Below are 18,157 nucleotides of genomic sequence, written 5' to 3' on the forward strand. Positions count from 1 at the left end.
GTCCTTTGTCGATGTGTGTATATTGACTATTAAACTATTTACTTTTTAAATTTTATGCAGCTCATTTGACAGTGAATATTATTAATTTGTATGGAAGGAAATTTTAAATGAATTTGTGCTATTTTCAATAACCTCCAAAATTAAATATTTATAATTTCATCAAATTTCTGGTTATACAAATTATATTGTAACAACAAAGCCCTCGTCTTCTCAATATTATTTATTTATATGTTTCTGAGTAATGTTCATATATTATATATTATAGGTACAATTAACGTCTACATGAATGACACTTTAAGTCCATAAGCGTGCCAAATACATGTTTTAATTTTTTTAATATCACATTTTCAACTTTGGATAAATGAGCTAATGTCTTACTTTTTAAATTGACTATTAAATTTTGTAGAAACGTCTACAGAGGAGTTCTAAAAAAGAATTTTTTCTATTCGATGTCCACTCGTTTAGAATATTTGCAGTTCTGCCCAGGGCAAAACATCTCCATAAAGGCCCGGACGCCACCCTCGAAGGGCGCCCGGAGGGATGCCGTAATGAACCCCCGTTAGTGCCCTTAATACAAATATACGGCGGAAAAGAAAACAAAAAAAAACCTCGCCCAGTTTCCGATGGACTTTTTTCGTTGAGGAAAATTTATGAAAATTTAGATTAAAAGGCGACCTGAAACCCGCTTTTCAAAGAAAAAAAATTAAATTGCTGACCAAAAAATCAACTACTAAACTATACAATATATGGAATTTAAATACAAACCCACTATACGGCCAAACATTCCAGCTATTATTGGTTGAAGTATTGAACGATTTATATTTTTGATGTATTCTCAAAAATAAGCCAATTCGGACCGGCCTTCTTATGTGGCAAAGTAGGCTTTTGAGGGCTTCAGAGGATAAGAAAAAGGAAAATTCTTAGCGATTCAGAATAGGACATACGCGGTTTACCCACGGACATCTACATTGGGCTGAAACCGCGCTTTGCTCTATAAAAAGAAAGTCATTTCTTTGCTTCATATAGGGCGATTTTATGTATATAGATCCGATTTTTGGAAGAAATAGATTTCTATTGTATCTAGTTGTTTTGCATAATAATTATTTCGTACTATTATTTTCGATCATTCTAATCTGTCAGAGATACAAACAAGTTGAGATGCCGACTCAGGGGCAAACCCACTGTATATAGCAGGTCTCTTTGCATGATTTATGTCAGGTCTGTAAGCTGGATGAGTTATCAACACAAACACACATTTAAGTGGCAAATGCATCTATAGACAAATTCGCAAGGAATGGGAGAGTAAGATGATCGGATCATTAGAAAAGTTCATCATGTTTTACTATGTTCGAGGATCAGGGTATGAGCATGGAGATCTTCTGGCATAAATCAACCAGACCAAAACATCGAGCATAAACAAACCAGGATTTTTTAAGCATTTTTATGCACAATTTGCATGTGTTTTAGCCAAATTTAACTATCTGCTTAGAGGCATACTAAAATTAGTAAGATCGAACTAAATTATTACTTTTGGTGTAGTATTTCTCGATATCTTGGTTTTCGTATAATTCATTTATGCGTTTTGCCATTTTAGTAGGTTGGTCTAGATTGTAGGCAGGGTGAGACACTGGCGAATATATTCCAAATGACAAGAATATATCGGTTAATTTAATTAAGATTGACAGAATAAGAATAAATTACAAATATCCCTATTCATTTTTGAGCAGTTCATAAAGGGGGAAAAGTACAATTGCCTATTATGGCACTTATTCGACAGGACTGTATTATTATTACCGGATTAGTATCGATTATAACTTGGCAAGTTGCAGTAAGTAATTATAAGTTCGTCGTCGGCTAGAGTATTGTTTGTCTTCCAGGGAAAATCTCCAAACTTGACGAGCCACCACTGGCACGAACGCCCTCTAAATAACATCTATCAAAATAAGCCGCGATCATATTTTGTATTATTAACTATTTCCTCAAAATAAATGGAAAAGGAGTTGTGAAAAATTATTTGACAAACAGAAACACTAAATTTAAACTTGAAAAAGTGACAACGGAAGCGTTTGATGAATAAAAGATATGTGAATAAAGCTTTAGTCCTTTCGTGGAAGAAAGTGAGGATATACAAAATAGATTTCAGACAAAAATAAGTCCAATTATCTCAACAGTATACACAAAATATTGCCGTCATAGAATGGTAAAATGAAAGAAATCTTAACAAAATACAAATAATAAATTTTTGGACAATAAATAAATTCGGATGACCTAGACTCTAGAGGAATCATTGAGAATATTTAGAATAAATAGAAAGTAGAGTACGTATTCAGCTAGTGTCTGAGTAACCTTGAGCCGTTCTTCGAGTCCAAGGGCAGTAGCGAGAGTGGAAAAGAAGAAAATAGTAGAAGAGAATAGAGAAGAAAGAGCAGAGATGCATTCTGCTAATGTATTTGGTGTTGGTTGTTGGTGGGAGAAAAGCCACGCCCTTCGGCGGTCAAAGTCCTTACCCCACCGTCGGTTCACCAAGGAAACCGGATCGTACATCGCCGGCCGGGATCGGGCAAAGCCGGGCGACAGCGATGTGCTAGTAAGTAGAGAGGATCAGTCGGCGACTTGCTTTCGAGAGTGATTCGTCGTTGTTCGAATTCCGTTTGGATATCGCGATATTGCCACGAGTGATCTGTGCCCTCGAGAGAGTTCTAATGGTTTTCTATGTGCTGTTGGTTAGTGTCAGTGATGTGACTTAAGTTTGTGATGACAGCGATGCGTGTGAGCCGAGGTGCCAATGAGCCGGTGAAAGACATGGATTCGTCTGAGGAGCCCGTTTTCGCGAGGGTCGCAGACCCCGAACTGTGCAAGAAGAAGAAAAAAAAGAAAAAGAAGGAGAAGAGGAAGAGATCCGTCTCTTGTTCGACAGAGTCTTCTAGCTGTTCGACCGGTTCCAAAAAGCATAAAAAGAAAAAGAAGTACCACGTAGAGTACGAGGAGCCTACTTCGAAAATCAACCCGATCTTTCTCCGTACGCACAACGACACGAACAACACGATCGTGTCGGTTGTCTGTGAGGATTACGACAGATGGAACAGGATCAAACTGACGAAGACGCCGGGCGGCTGGAGGGCGATACCCAGGACGGAGCCTAACAAACAGTGGTCTTCGTGGGACATGCTAGTCAAAAAAGGTTCCAAGTCTCCCACCGACGTCGTCGAAGAAGACGATCAAGCGGTCGGAAAGGAAGAAAACGGAGTAATCTGCGAAACGCTTGATACTGCGGAACCCTACCCTGGGCCTGAAAGCCCGCCCATCACGAATGGAAACGTCGAATCTGAAGTTCCGGAAATCAGTAAACACACCGATTCGGATAGCGACGTTGAAGAAGTCCCTTATATCGTGGACCAGACTCCGGTGGCCATTGTTGATCTCTGCACTGATGAAGAGCCAGAAGCAAAAGAAGAACTGTTAATAGCAAAGAAAGAGGTGGAAGAACCCGAAACTGAAGAAGACAAGTTTAAATGTGGAGAAGACGTCAATGAACCTAACGTCGATGAGAATCACAACGATTTTCAGCCTGATGTGAGGTCTCCTTGCATCGAAGAGAATTTTTGTCGAGATACAGAAGACAGCGTAGATAAGAGGTTCGAATTCCTGCTGAACGAGCTTCACGAGTCCGACATAAATAACGTTGTGAACCAGACGAGTACTCCCGATGCCCAAAAACCTGTTGATGTCCCTCAGGACCATTTGGTCAGTAACTGCTCGGCCCTTATGGACGAGCTGGAGGAAATGTGCCATGGTATTATGTCCGAAAGACTGAAGATCGACGAACCAGTACATAAAGACGATCTGAGCGATATTTACACCTTCGTACCTTCACCGGGGGAAGCCGAGCCGGTTAAGGCCGACGAAGAGAAGACCATCCCAGAGACAGACCAGTTGGAAACAAAGAGGCACTCTGAAGATTCGCCAATGAATCTGGTCATGCAGGAAAATGCGAACGCGGAAGTATTAAAAGGCGACGAAGGGGCCCCGCTCAATGCTTGCGAGCTGGAAGGACTTGATATATTGTGGAAGCTGCCGGAGGGAACGACAATTCACCATTCGAAAGCTCCACAAACCAAAGAAGATCCAGTCGCCCAACCGGCGCATCAATCATCTCCGAAAAAGAACGCCACCATCAGTGTAGTAAAGCCTCAGAGCATAGTGAAAGAATGCTCGACACCCGTCCAAGAGGAGCCTCTGAATTTGGGCATCCCCAAGCCTCCTCCTAAACTCGATCCCACGCCTCCACCTCCTCAGCCTCCCTGCAAATTCGAGGAACCCGTGAGAACTCCCGCCAACAAGATCCCACAAAAAAAGATAAAAAATGACAAACTGCACGATTCAAAATTGCTCGAGCTTTTAAAGACGACGGATGACAAAAACGATCCACTGGCCCAACTAAAAGAAATTTTGAATGACCCAGACGTTTCAGTTCCAGATCCTTTATTAGTTCCGAGGGAAAGGTTACAGGCGCTAATTGCGAATCCCGCCAAAGAGATTCCCAAGCTGCTAATACAATCACATCAGTTAAAAGTACCTGTCATAGACGCCGATTTCCTCGTCGTCTCATTGGCCCACTTGCAGTACCTTCTTCAGTACGGGGTTGGAAAAGACCCTGACGGAAAGCTGTACCAGCAGGCCCAGATGCTCCAGTCCCAATTGGGCTCGGAGAAAAACGGCTTGGATCCCGCTGTGCTTAATCAAATGCTTTGGCTTCCTTATCTGAGCCAGCTGGATATCAATCGGACTACAAATCCGCAGGAGCTACTTGCGCTCATGATGAGCTATAACTACCCGTGGCAACAGCAGCACACGAGACAACAGCACCCACCGAATTACGATTATACGAATCAGCAACACGCTGCGGTTATGCAGCACTGGCACTACGGCCAGAAAACGTCACCACAGCTTCCTCAGGCCGCCACTGTACCGAAGAACTACGATTTGTACAAAATGACTCAGCCCTTGGGTTATGGAGTCCCTCAACAGTTAAGGCCGACCGCTCCACCCATTCCGCCTTTCGTCCCACCTAGAGTCGACGTTCCCAACACGACAACACAACATACCCATCATCATCAAACGCAACATCATCACCACCAACATCAACAGAGGCGGCCGAGGACCGCCAGGTCGCAGTACCATTTCAGACACGATTGGACGATACCACAGACAAGCGAGGCCAGTAGGGTTCAACACCACGACCCTCCAGCTATCGTTACGACTCTCGCCGACCAGTCCGTAGCCCACCAACTCCACCAAGACGTCAAGCTGCCTAATACGAGCACAGCTCAGCAACAGCAACCGACCCCGTCCCTGCCTCTGCAACATCCCCAGATAAGGCCTAAACTCAAAGTCAGGGATCACCTAATCGATCCCAACCTCAGGCCTAAGTTTCTCAAAATCGACGATCCTCCGTTTCCTCCGCCAGGATCTAGATTTAACGACCAACCTACACACTTGTGGCATCCACTTTTCAGCAGGTAACCATATTTAATTTCTAATTGTTAAAAATTTTAAAGTCATACATCGCTTGTATTGCATACATTTATGTATTAGTTATTACATTCTTAAAACGTTAAATTGGATAGGAGAACGATTAAACTAATATGATATTGCTAAACCAAATGTATTCAAAAGAGATGACCAATTCATTGAAAATATTTTTTTATTGTTGTTTATTTTATGCAGTTGTTTCTACGCTTTGACAGAACAAAAAAGTAATTGTGATGCCACTAGTGAAAGAACAATATTTCTCTTGTCGCTCTTTGTTGTCATTTGGAATGTTGAAGTCTGGGAGGTCATACTACAAAAATATACAGAAGCTATTCTTTGCAGAAGGAATTTTTTTGTACTTGTTCTTGAAGAAACAATAAAATTCATTGATGACTAGGGAATATGGCTTATATGTAAACAATAATCCATTCAGAACGTTAATAAAAGGGTCATTCTTTACAACTTAAAAAAAAACTAGTTAAATTAGTGAATGACTATTAGTTGAAATTTATCATTTTTCTTGTTAGAAATGTTCTTTTCATTTATATCTTTGTTGTTGTTACTGCCCTAAATTGTTTTACGTGATTGCTCAAAAACATTAAAATTATTATTATGTAAAACGTTTTCCTTTATAATTAAATAAATTATTTTTCCGATTTACCAAGGTGTCACCAAATTTTAAAATAACCAATTATTTAAGTCTTAAAATATAGAGTGAAGTGTTTTTGTTGATAAACAAGCGGGGGTGGCATTTGTGATACATATTGAATCCAAGGACAAGGATCACGTAAAGTTGGCCTTTATTATCTGTTTTATTTTTTATAATAATTTTATTACGGTAACCAGAATCATCTTTAAATAATTTGTCGAAAGTATTCAATAGCTTAACCGTGTATTATTATGATAGTTATGCTAAGATATCATTTTACCAAATTGAAATAGGATCTGTTTCGATGGTATTTTCTGTAAGTCCCGTTTATTATGGAGTCTTGCTTTATTTTTAAAAGCTTTACAGAATTCATAGTCTCATTGAATCTTAAGGAAAAAAACATATTAATATTTATTTATATTTGGAAACAATACAAACTTTGATAAGATTTTAATGTTCAGAATAATTTGTTTACATGGAAGTCTAAATTCAGTTAGAAATGTACGGTTGTTATCAGATGTGAAAAAAAAATGTGCACTTAGATATTTAATATATATGCGAATATATGATCCCCGTGCCATCCTTTCCCCTTTTATCATTTTTTCACCAACACTGGCTTTCTTTGAATTTTTCTTCTTTTTATATTTCAACTCATCCCTCCTCCCTCTCTATCTTTTCCGTGATACTTTATCGCTATTTCTGCCTGCCTGAACCTCTTTTAGAAGATATAATCCATCATCATCATCTATTATAATCATTGATTATATCAATAGAAGGTTTATGAACTTCTGTTTATCTTTCTCTTCCTGTCCGTACCTCCTACTCTCCCGCCTTCGCTCTTTCTTTCACCCTATTTTCTCCTCTTATCCTGTCTTGTCTGTTCAACTTTATTTTTCTTTCTCTTCTCTTTTACACTCTCCCTCACTTCTTTTTTCCGTTTATCACATTCATTTCCTTCTCTATCTCTTTTTCAATCACACTGTATATTTCTTCATCCATGACACACTATTTTTGTATGTTTTAATTTCCTCTATCCATAGTTCTGTTTAGTTTTTGCCTTTTTCCCTCCCTCCTATTCTCTCTAATGTTTCTCTCTCCCTTTCTCTCTCTCTCTCTCTCTCTCTCTCTCTCTCTCTCTCTCTCTCTCTCTTTCTCTTTCTATCTCTTTATAGTTCTCTCTCTAGTTCAGTCTGTATAGTCGCCCTGTATTTGTATCTTATATTATATTTGTTTTATTTTCGAGCATATTTATTTTTACATTACCGATGCTTTGGAATATTGCATTACAGAATTTATTTAAATTCATCTAGTACTACACACTCAACAGAAATAATTGATTTGTTTGCCATTGAGATTTCGTGCAATGTTCATGTTGGCCTGTGAATCCCGGTGCGTGTCACACGCCTGTAACCCACGTAAAATATCGCACTTCTCAGAACCGTGATTTTCTTAAAATTAGGCCGAACATCAACGTAATAATACCGCCTGTACGAAGGCAATTTGACTAATGTATTTTGGAGATTAGATTTTAGCATAATGAAGAATAATAAAGTAATTGTATGTTGCGCATCTTGTGTGCGAATCTGGGTTTCGGTTTTGCAAAAAAGCTCGGTCGTATTGGATTACTTTGGTCTTTGTGTCTTTCTCTTTCTCTCTCTTTATAGTCGGTTGGTCTATACCAAAATACCGTCGTTTCGGCATTATCAGTGGTGTGTTCATGATATAGCAATGCGGCGCTTAAATAAACCTACTTTATTATGTTGTTACATTTATTGGGTCTATTTATAGAGAAGGTAGTTTATGATACCTTGTTATGATTTTCGGTCAAAATATTGTTTACAGTATTTTCGAACATACTGGTCTGTCATAGTAGTTGGCCCGTCCAATGGTCCGATATTTCAGCATCCTCAATGGTTGGTCAGGACGTAGGATGTACCGACAAAACTCGGTTTGATTTGAATTTAATTTCAATCTAATGCCACTGTATATATCAGTTCTCCATAACTGACATTTATCAGGGAAATAAGCAGGTTGAGACACCGACACATAGATAGATGTACTAGTGATAGTGTGAATTATACAGCGCCCTTTAAGAGTGCTTAAAGCACACCGGTAAGTCCTAGTTCATCAAGGAATTTTATTACGACTCAAACTCAGCAGACCCAGTGACAACCGACCATTTAGAATATAAGTAGACCAATTTCTGTGTCACACAATCCAGTCGGTCTCCACGCCAGACATAATTATCAAGGTAGGTAGAGGAACCGATTCAAACTCGCTAAACCTAGTGACGACCCACCATTTAATGGCTAAGAGTCGGTAATTTTTCTGTCATCCAATCCAGCAGGTCTCTGCATGACATGCATCAGTGTTATAAGCAGGTTAAGCTACCGATATAATCTTAGTTTAATTGCACGGCCGCTGCGTGGGCAGGTCTCTATGCCTGACACATATCGGGGTTATACATAGGCCGAGGTACCGATGCATACTCACCAGACCAGTGATAACCCACCTAGTCTATGAGTAGACCAATTTCTCTGTCACTTAATCCAGTAAGCCTCTACATCAGACATAGTCATCAAGGTATAAGTAGGTTGAAAAACCGACACTCACAAAACCCAATGGATGTGACAACCCACACTTTAATTTCTGAATCGGTACCCAGCCGGACTCTATAAGCTTACTTAGGCTTCATATAACAGGAATATCAATAGGATGAAACACCGATAAATACTGAAGATGGCGAAAAGCATCAGTCAGGCCAAAACAGCCACCAAACAGATAGATAAACAAAACAATATCACAAGAAATAGAGCTATCGTTATTTGATTTTCGACTTCAATAAAAACTAAACAACAAAGATCATAGGGATAGTAGAGATTCATTAAAATATATTTAAAATTCACATTTAAAACAGCATAAACTAGATATAAATGAATATATTCAACTATATTGGAATTCCATTGTTTTCTTTTTTATAATAATATGTTGCTAGAAAATACAAAAAATTTTATTGGATGTACCTGCTTTATCCCGATATTTTCAATTTACTGAAAGAACGTTGTGTATATGTACTGAACATTCATTTTTACTAGTTATTTTTTATCATTCCTTTTAATGAAAAAATGCAAATCTATTGTACACAATTATTTATTAGATCCTGTCAGGATTCGGCTAAACCTTGTAATCTGAGGTCGTTTAGTAATTTAACTGGCTAAAGAAATTATAAAATATATTTCTCTCTCTCTCTCTCTCTCTCTCTCTATATATATATATATATATATATATATATATATATATATATATATATATATACAAAGGTGTGATAAGCGTAATAACAAGTGGTAAATCTTCGCCATATTCTAATTAAAGGCTGGCCAAAATTTATTCTGAGCGATCGAGTTATTGTGTTTGTTCTGCGGTAGTACCTTAAAAAGGGAAATTTATATTTTCGAGATATTGTAAATTTCAAAGGTTTTAATAACTGTATCTCTCACGTGGGGAAAAAATGAGGGTATGAGTGAAAGGGTGAAAAAAATTCTGCGCATTAAGCCGCGTTGTTTTATATCTTCAAATCGTGACATTTTTGTAGTCATTGTACGTTTTTTTGTTCGTTTTTAATTTTTTTTCTTTTTTTTTATTGATCAACATCCCTTGATGTAAATATTTTTGTCGTTCTGTATTAAAACGTCGGCTTCAATTTTATTTAAGCCCTGTCCTGAACAAAAGAAGTCACTGGGATTTTACTATAAAAAGCTCCCTTTGCTACATGTGTACGCGTTGTTTTACAATTAAACGATGAATTTTTAGCCCAAACAAAAACAATGGATTTTTTTGTTGGTTTCCCTTTGTTTATAGTTTGTTTTTGTTCATTTTAACAATGTAAATCCTTTTATAGATTATATTTATTGTACCTATCTTTGATGCTTTGGTAGTAAGTTGCCCGTCCCCGTTAGGGTTTCAAGCAGGATGAGGCACCAATACAAACCCACTGCTGAAGATGGAAGACCTGGATGAAAAATATTGTTATTGTACTTAGTTGGGTAGTTTGCGATGATGTCTATCCATGTGACTTTTAAGTCATCTTCCGGTCCGTCAGATTGATAAGCAGGGTGAAACGGCCGTGCTTATCCTCATTGATTTAGTATTTTACCATCTTCAGTGGCCTGTCAGGAAACAGTGGCACAAACCAATTACTGAAGATGGCAAACAAGGATAAATAACAAAATCCTTTCTTGTACTTCGTTTGGTCTGGTCGTTTAATATTGTTGCACCTATTTTCATTGCTTTGGCATTTGTCCTTTTTCAGTGGTCCGTCTTGGTTATAAGCAACCTGTGGCACTAAAACATCGCAAAGACCAAACTGTAATTATTAAGCAGACCTTACAAAACTGTTATCACCAAATACTCGACAGACGATCCAAAGTTTCACATAATTACAAAATATTAATATACACCATCGTTCTCTAACCTGTGGACTTAAGGTATCGAATTCTGGGGGTCAACCAAGCATTCCAACTCCCAACGCGTCCGAAGATTCCAATCAAAAGTCTTAAGAAAAATGATTAAACTCATTACTATGTATGAAACCTCATCCTATTCCCTTAGCTCCATTACAAAAAATTCCGTAATCCCTTTACATACATCCAAATGCCTTGGTCCATCAGCTCAGTTCCACTACCGTTCCAGATAATCCTCTGAATGAAACGCCAAACGTGATGGCCTACGTAGTGACGAAGAAAATCGAAAATGTAGTCATTATTTATTTATTTCTAAAGGAGGCTCGCCACTGGATGATTTCTTCTCACAAGTTTTCATGACAATTTTCTCTTTACAACATTTTGACAGATGTAAATATCAATACAAAAAATAATTAAAAAGTATGGGTATAGATCTCAACGTAAAATAAACGTATTTAAAATCTATTAAAAATTCATAAAACGTTTACAATAGTTTATTCATAATTAAATTACCAACGGAAAACGCCTCACTTCATTTGCTTGATTTTTATCGTGATCTTGATTGAGATCTGCGGGGTTATAATCCTGGTTTGCTTATCGTACTTTTTAGGCATGTCAGACACGTTTCAGTCTTTTCGCTATCCTTCGAGGTGGTTTGCGACGGTATTTCTTCCTGCTTATTACCGTGACACAACCATGATGCTAAGCTGTCGAAAAGCCTGGCATACCAAAACTGCAAAGCTAGGCTGGCCAGAGTGATCGGAAAACTTACAAATAATTTGCTGCTAGGTATTAGTGATTTTAGTATGTCTCCCATAATAAAAAATAATAATTAGACGTAAGGTTAAACTTAGGAAACGATTACTAATATGTCTAAAAATTATATTTCTCACAAAAGTAAAATGAGCTTGTAGTTTGGTTGCTATTTCCATCTATCAGACTTGTGTTGACTTTGCGCCCGTGCCTCACCCTAACCCTCATTCTAACCCAGCACTGCGATGATGAACTGTCGAAATGTCTGACAGGCCAAAATAACGAGAATAGAGCAACCAGAATGATTGGAAACGGTGAAACAACAAAAAATCGGTTGCTGGTTGGATCTTTCCAATTTCATTATGCCTGTAAAAATGCAAAAATACTAATTAGATGCAAGAATTATTCCGAAATCGTGAGATGCGGTCTGGTGCATCTCACGATTTCGGAATAATTATCGATTAATGGTCACTAATAATCACCACACATTAGATACAAGATCGGTGAAAGTTTGCTAAGTAGTATTCAAATTGTGTATATTATTATATAAATTGTGTATGTACTGTGTCTAAAAATTGTGGGATTTCACCCAAAATTCAGATGTACCTGTAGTTTCGTCGTATACAATCATTCAAGTTTGCCAATTTTAGCTTTTTTCCCCTGCCAGACCTGTGGTGGTTTTGTGCCCGTGCCTCACCCTGCCTATAATCCAGATGAACACCTTCTGATAACACATCAAAATAGAGTGAGGATAGGCAGACTAGGATGATCGGAAACGATGCTACAATGTGTTGTCATTTGGGTCTTTCTAAATTTATTATGCCGCTAAAAATAAGAAGAAAAAATAGAACGTTTAGTTTAAAGGTTATTGAATTTATATAACTCTTATCCTCACTGGTAAGAACGCCAGATGACAGATTAAAAACATAGAGGATAGGCAGAATGATAATGAACGGAACGACTATACTACAGCATACGTTTAAAACTAAGTAGACGGCTCAAAGTGAGTGTACAACATTATTAAAGAACTTCAAGTTGATACTGACAACGACTGTACTGTGAGATTATTCTAAAAGTTACATTAACCTGTAGTTTGGTCGTATACAGTCATTCTGGTTTGTCTATCCTCGCTATGTTTTGGTCTGCCCGACCTGCGACTTTGTGACAGTGCTTCACCCTACTTATAACCCTGACTAACCACTTCAGATGGCAAAATGCCTAACCGACCAAAATAGCGCGAGGATAAGCGGACTAACAAGATGAACGGAAACGACCATGTTACAAAAATATGTTGTGGGTTGGGTCTTTCTAATTTTAGGATGTCTCTAAAAATGAAAAATAAAAAACCTCAAAGAACGTTAAGTTTAAAAGTTATTCAATTTAAGTATAACAATATTAAACAAAATAGGAGGTTTATTTTTTAAGGTATGTGGATGAATCTGAAGATAGATCATTTTCTATTGATCCTGGTCTGCCTATTCTCCCCGATTTAGCCAGTCAGATCTGGGTTGGTTTTGTACCCGCGTCTTACGCTGCTTATAACCCTGATTACCAACTTCAGATAATAGATCAAAACATAGTGAGGATAGGCAGACTAGTATGATCTGAATGACTGAACATACTAGCGTGCCTCTAAAAATGAGTAGAATAAAATAGGCTCAGGGTCAATTCACCTTGTCTAGAGAGTTTTCAAATGAATGGATTCTTCTAAAAGTTACATTAACCTGTATTTTGGACTTATACCATTCTGGTTTGTCTATCCTCGCTGTTTTTTGGTCGGCCAGACCTGTGGTGACTTTGCCAATGCCACACCCTACTTATATCCCCGACTAACCACTTAAGATGGCAAAATGCCAAACCGACCAAAACATCGCGAGGATAAGCAAAATAAGATGATCTAATGTGATGAAGAAGGAAACGACCTTATTACGATAAATCTGTTCCCGATTCGGTCTTTCTAAGTTTAGCGTGCCTCTAAAAATAACAAATAAAGAAAAATGTCTCAATGAACGTGGTAAAGATTATTCAATATAAGTATAACAATATTAAAAATGGGCGTCGGTGGCCGCAACGGTTTAGGCGTTGATACCGCGCTCATCACTGTAAGGTAAAGGTCCCGGGTTCGAATCCAGCGGCCCTGCATTCGAACTCGACCTACTTACAAATGGGTTTTTTCAAAAACACCGGCACCCTGAGGGTAGAATAAAAAATAAATAAAAATTGAGAAGTTTCGAAGTGTGTGGGGTTGTGTTTCTGCAGATTGGTCATTTCCTGATGATCCTGGTCCGCCCCACCATTTATCTTTTTCGAGTCAGTTCGATTGTACCAACTTCAGAGGATGGTATTTTGTGGATGCTTCAACCTGCTTATACTCTGACAGACCATTTAAAATAGTAAAATGACTAAATGCAAAACAGCGAGGATAGGTACTGTAGTACAAATCCTTTGGTCGGTAGTTCCAAATATAGTGTTTCTAAAAATAAATAATTAATAAACGGACGTTTTAGTTAAGTTTATCCAATTTGAAAATAACGATTCAACAAAAAGGTTGATTTTTTGTTTGTAAATATATCTGCAGTCAAAGCCTGTAGTCTTTGAAGTCTATAATGTAAGTGAAGTGTGGACTTTTTCATGTCGGATTATTTATTTCGAAGAGTAAGGAATTTCCTTGGTTGCGGTTGCAGTAGATAAAACATTTAATTCCGTTTAAATAGCGCGTTTATTTTAATTGAAAGGGGGGTCGAGATCGTAAGGTCTATTGAGCGAGCCCTAAGGCGAATCCGCCCTTTTCCACGTCAGATTTAAATCCGACTTTTCCGAAATTGGATTTTTCGCCTTGGCCAGTTCGTCGTCGGCTGACTGGGAATGTAAACAAAGTTTGGGAAGAAAGTGGATGCCGCGTCTTGCAGCCGGGAGAGAGGCCTCCCCTGGTATTGATTCGGCTTACTCCCAGTCCTGAAAACATGAGCCCACTCACGACGTACTCCGGGCTTACACCTACTATTCTTCGGGCGAAAGCTCGACTTGAGGTTACCGGGATAGACGAACGACCCTCCGCCGAGAGTCGAGCAAGTTCAAGTTCGATGGAACCAACGTCCACGTAAACAAATCATAATCACAAGGGCGTGCGCTTTCCGCTCCCGGCGATTCATTTCTCGTGACCTTTTCGTTTCCGAACACATTTGCCAACTCGCACGTGTCAGAAAGGGTATATACATCTCCCTGAAAAAGCGTATTGGAGTCAAAATGCCACGGTTGCCACCATTTGAGGAGTTTAGTCGAAACTTCAATTCAATTCAAAATTCAAAATCGTCAACCATAATCAAAAAAACAAAAAGTGTACAGAAATTAGGCACAGGTGATTTCATGATTCAACTGTATGAAGATGGACGTTGACGTATAAACTGCTCTTTATATAAACGAAAAATATACTGCTCCAAAATGAATAGGGACATTTGAAATTTATTCTTATTCTATTAATTTTAATTAAATTAGCCGATTTATTCTCGTTAGTTGGGTAAAACAAAATAGAAAATACAAACCAAAAACAAACAAATGTAAATCTTCATTTTTAATAACGGATTACTTAAGAATATTAATGATGAAGATTACGATTTTATGAAGATTAAGATCGTAAACAAACACCGTTTCTCATCTATTTCTCATCCAGTTGTATTCTCTTACTATGGAAAGGCATCTTCTTGAACCAGAAATTGGCAATATTATTGTGAGAATGAGTCGTCGAGGTTACCGGCAAGTGGATGTCGCAGAGGCAGTTGGCTTTTCTCAGAGCATGTTCTCCCGGGCTTCAGCCCGATTTCGAAAGACTGGAAGTGCCTGTAAGAGGCCTAGTAATGAATATCAGCGCATTATGACTCTAAGGGTGGACAGAAATATTGTCATGGCTGCAAGATGGAACCCTTTCCATAGTGCCTGCCAGATCCTAAATGATCCAAACAAGATGTCTTGGCCTTTATCAACACTAGGAAGTTGGCCTCACATCGTAGTCCTTTTGAAGCGACCTAAAACAACAGCCCGCCACCAACAACATAGAAGAAAATGATCGTGCGAGCTCCTAGAAGAGAACACCAATTGAAATTCTGTTATGTTTACTGATGAGTCGCATTTCTTTCTGCGTGTATAGTGATAGCAGAGGGCGAAGAGTCTACCAAGAACAGTACAGTGCCCCAGTTTTGCTCCCTTCAGTGCAGTTTGGAGGAGGCGATGTTATGGCCTGGGCTAGGATTTTCACTGGAGGACTGGTCTCCATATTGTTAAAGACATCCTGAAGACAACCGCAGTCCTTTCTGTCCAAAAAATTGTCGAGGAATACTCCCTCAAACCGGGGAATTCTTTGGCAGGGATTTTCTATTTCTGGATGACAATGCACAGTTGTTCATCAATGTTTAGAAAATCTGGGAACTTCCCATCTTCCCCTCCCTCCCATAGGGACCTCAATCCCATTGAGCACATGTGGGATACGTTGCAAAGAATGACCAGCAACAACTGAGTCAGCATTCCAACATCTATGGAGTAAAATTCCGTACGAAATTAGTGACAATCTTATAAACAGTATGCCTAACAAGTGCACAGAGGACATTACACACGTATTAATTGTTTTAAAAAAATTATTGTGTCCGTTAATGGAAACCTTTTGTTTTACTATTTTTCAAAATCCCTTAATTCAATTTCCTTCAGTAAAAACATAATAATTTCTAACAAATTGTAATGCAATTTATAATAAGAATGAAATTAAATCGCTAGGAAATGTAGGTATTACAAAATTGGCATTATCCCTATTCATTTTTGAGCAGTTTATAAATTATTTGAAATTTTTTGAAAAACTTATTAAACAAAATTTTTATTGAAAATGTTTTTAACACGAGACAGTGGTTAATGTATAATAGCGTACACAGAGATTTTTAATCTTTGCATTTTAGTTATTGGTGTATCTTTACTTATTGGTATAATATGTTATTTATACCTACTTTCCCTAGAAATTAGAATCGAAATTCTTACACAGTAATGGTGGTAGATCTCACTACAGTCTCCAAGAAATTATCGAGAAATACAACCCTCAAACCGGGGATCTCATTGGCAGGGATGTTATATAAACTATCTTTATTCTTTGTCATTTTACAGTCATTTTTTGCAAGTGCGTATGAACCATGATCCGATTCTCAAACCTTTTCTAACGGTCCATCCGGTCCATCATCGTTGTTATTGGTGATTGGCCATCTGCAGTGGTCCATCAGGTTATAAGAAAGGGAGCACCGACACAAATCAAACGTTGAACATAGTAGGCCAGGATGAACAAAATATCCTTTTATAACAGCATTTCACACGAGATAATAACGATTTATTCTTTATATACAAAGGTATAGGTTATTTATGCCGGGAGTGTAATCCGCTTTGAAAAAAGATATTTTGGTCAAAGTGACCCTTTACTACTAATCCTAACGACTGAAGCTTTTAGCCAAAAACAGATGTATACATCCATATCATATACATCCAAATCGCTAATTTATACTAATTTGCTCTTAAACATTGATAAATGTATACGTAAACTATTTTTGTTATTTATATTACTCATAAAAAATTCCTTGGAATAAGTTATAAAAATTAAATTTGTAAAAGAAATATTCAGTTTTTAATTTAATGTTACATATTTTTACCATGTGATGGTAGACAAACAAATGTTATATAAAATGTCGTATCCTTTGCACTTTATTTATAACAGAAAAGTACTCTGAAAAAGCTCTTTGGGTTAAAATGTTCCAGTTGTTGCCAGGCTTTTAGCCACGAGAGATTTATCCAATTTAAGACCACCAACTCTACCCATAAAAACAAAAAGCACACCTGAATGCGTCATAAATATGACATTAAATAGAGTAAAGGTTAAAAATAATCTGAAGATAGAAATATATTAACGAATTTTTAAAAAATGGTTCATATTCTGTTAATAAAATTTGTTTGTTGTTTATTCGTTCCGACTCTTCGTGACTTTATGCAACAGCCCACTGCAGAGCTTCCTGTAGGCCATCAAATCCCGTCCCCCCCCTGGTTGAGTCCATCACCTCCAGAATCTCATGAATCCATCTCTCATCATCATCGGCCCTTCCTTTTGCCTTCCGGTTTCCCTAGCATCGGCTCCATTCCCATTATGTAGCCAAAGTACTTCAGTTTTACTTAATGTGTGGTGTATAGTGACCGTTAGTTAATATTATTTGAAGATGTGGGACCGCATCTCACGATCTCCAAATAATCTTTACATTTAATATTATTCCCTCAAGTTAGCAGTCTGGATTTATTTTCCGGGGTATGGACTCGATCTTGCAATGCAAGGCACTCCCAGAAATTTCCTCCAACACCACAGATCAAAAGCATCTATCTTCCTTCCTCACGGTCCGTAATTTTCTACTGGGAATACCATTACTTTATCCATGCGGACCTTTGTTGTCAGTGTGACATTTCTGCTCTTAATTAGTTTCTCAAGATTTGCCATTGCTCTCCTCCCAAGAAGGAGACGTTCTGATTTCCTGGCTTCAGTCAGCGTAGTAATCTATCCGCCTAGACATACAAAGTCTGTCACTGCCTCCACTTTTCTATCTCTATTTGCCAGCTATCAGTTTTTAGGTTTAACCAATCCAGCTTTTGCACTTTTTTCTTTCACCTTCGTCATAAGGCACCTCGCTTTCAGGAATCTAAGTAATATCATTTCCATATCTGAGATTGTTAATGTTTCTTCCAGCTATTTTAAGCC

General features: G+C 38.0%; 1 protein-coding gene across 3 annotated transcripts in view; it reads left to right on the top strand.

Annotated features, from left to right (window-relative positions):
• Positions 1-2,565: 2,565 nt before the first annotated feature.
• The window catches only part of LOC106664232, a 98,846-nt gene continuing 83,254 nt past the window's right edge, over positions 2,566-18,157 (top strand). For 2 of the 3 annotated variants that reach the window (XM_014389738.2, XM_014389740.2), the window contains exon 1: positions 2,566-5,519. In XM_014389738.2, the coding sequence (XP_014245224.1) occupies positions 2,755-5,519 (2,765 nt within the window). In that variant the 5' untranslated portion in view covers positions 2,566-2,754. The remainder of the gene's footprint in view (positions 5,520-18,157) is intronic. The other variant, XM_014389741.2, reaches the window with a different exon arrangement.

This window comes from Cimex lectularius, unplaced genomic scaffold (genome assembly GCF_000648675.2).
Source record: "Cimex lectularius strain Harlan isolate CLEC.00 unplaced genomic scaffold, Clec_2.1 scaffold98, whole genome shotgun sequence".
In the NCBI taxonomy this organism is placed as follows: domain Eukaryota; kingdom Metazoa; phylum Arthropoda; class Insecta; order Hemiptera; family Cimicidae; genus Cimex; species Cimex lectularius.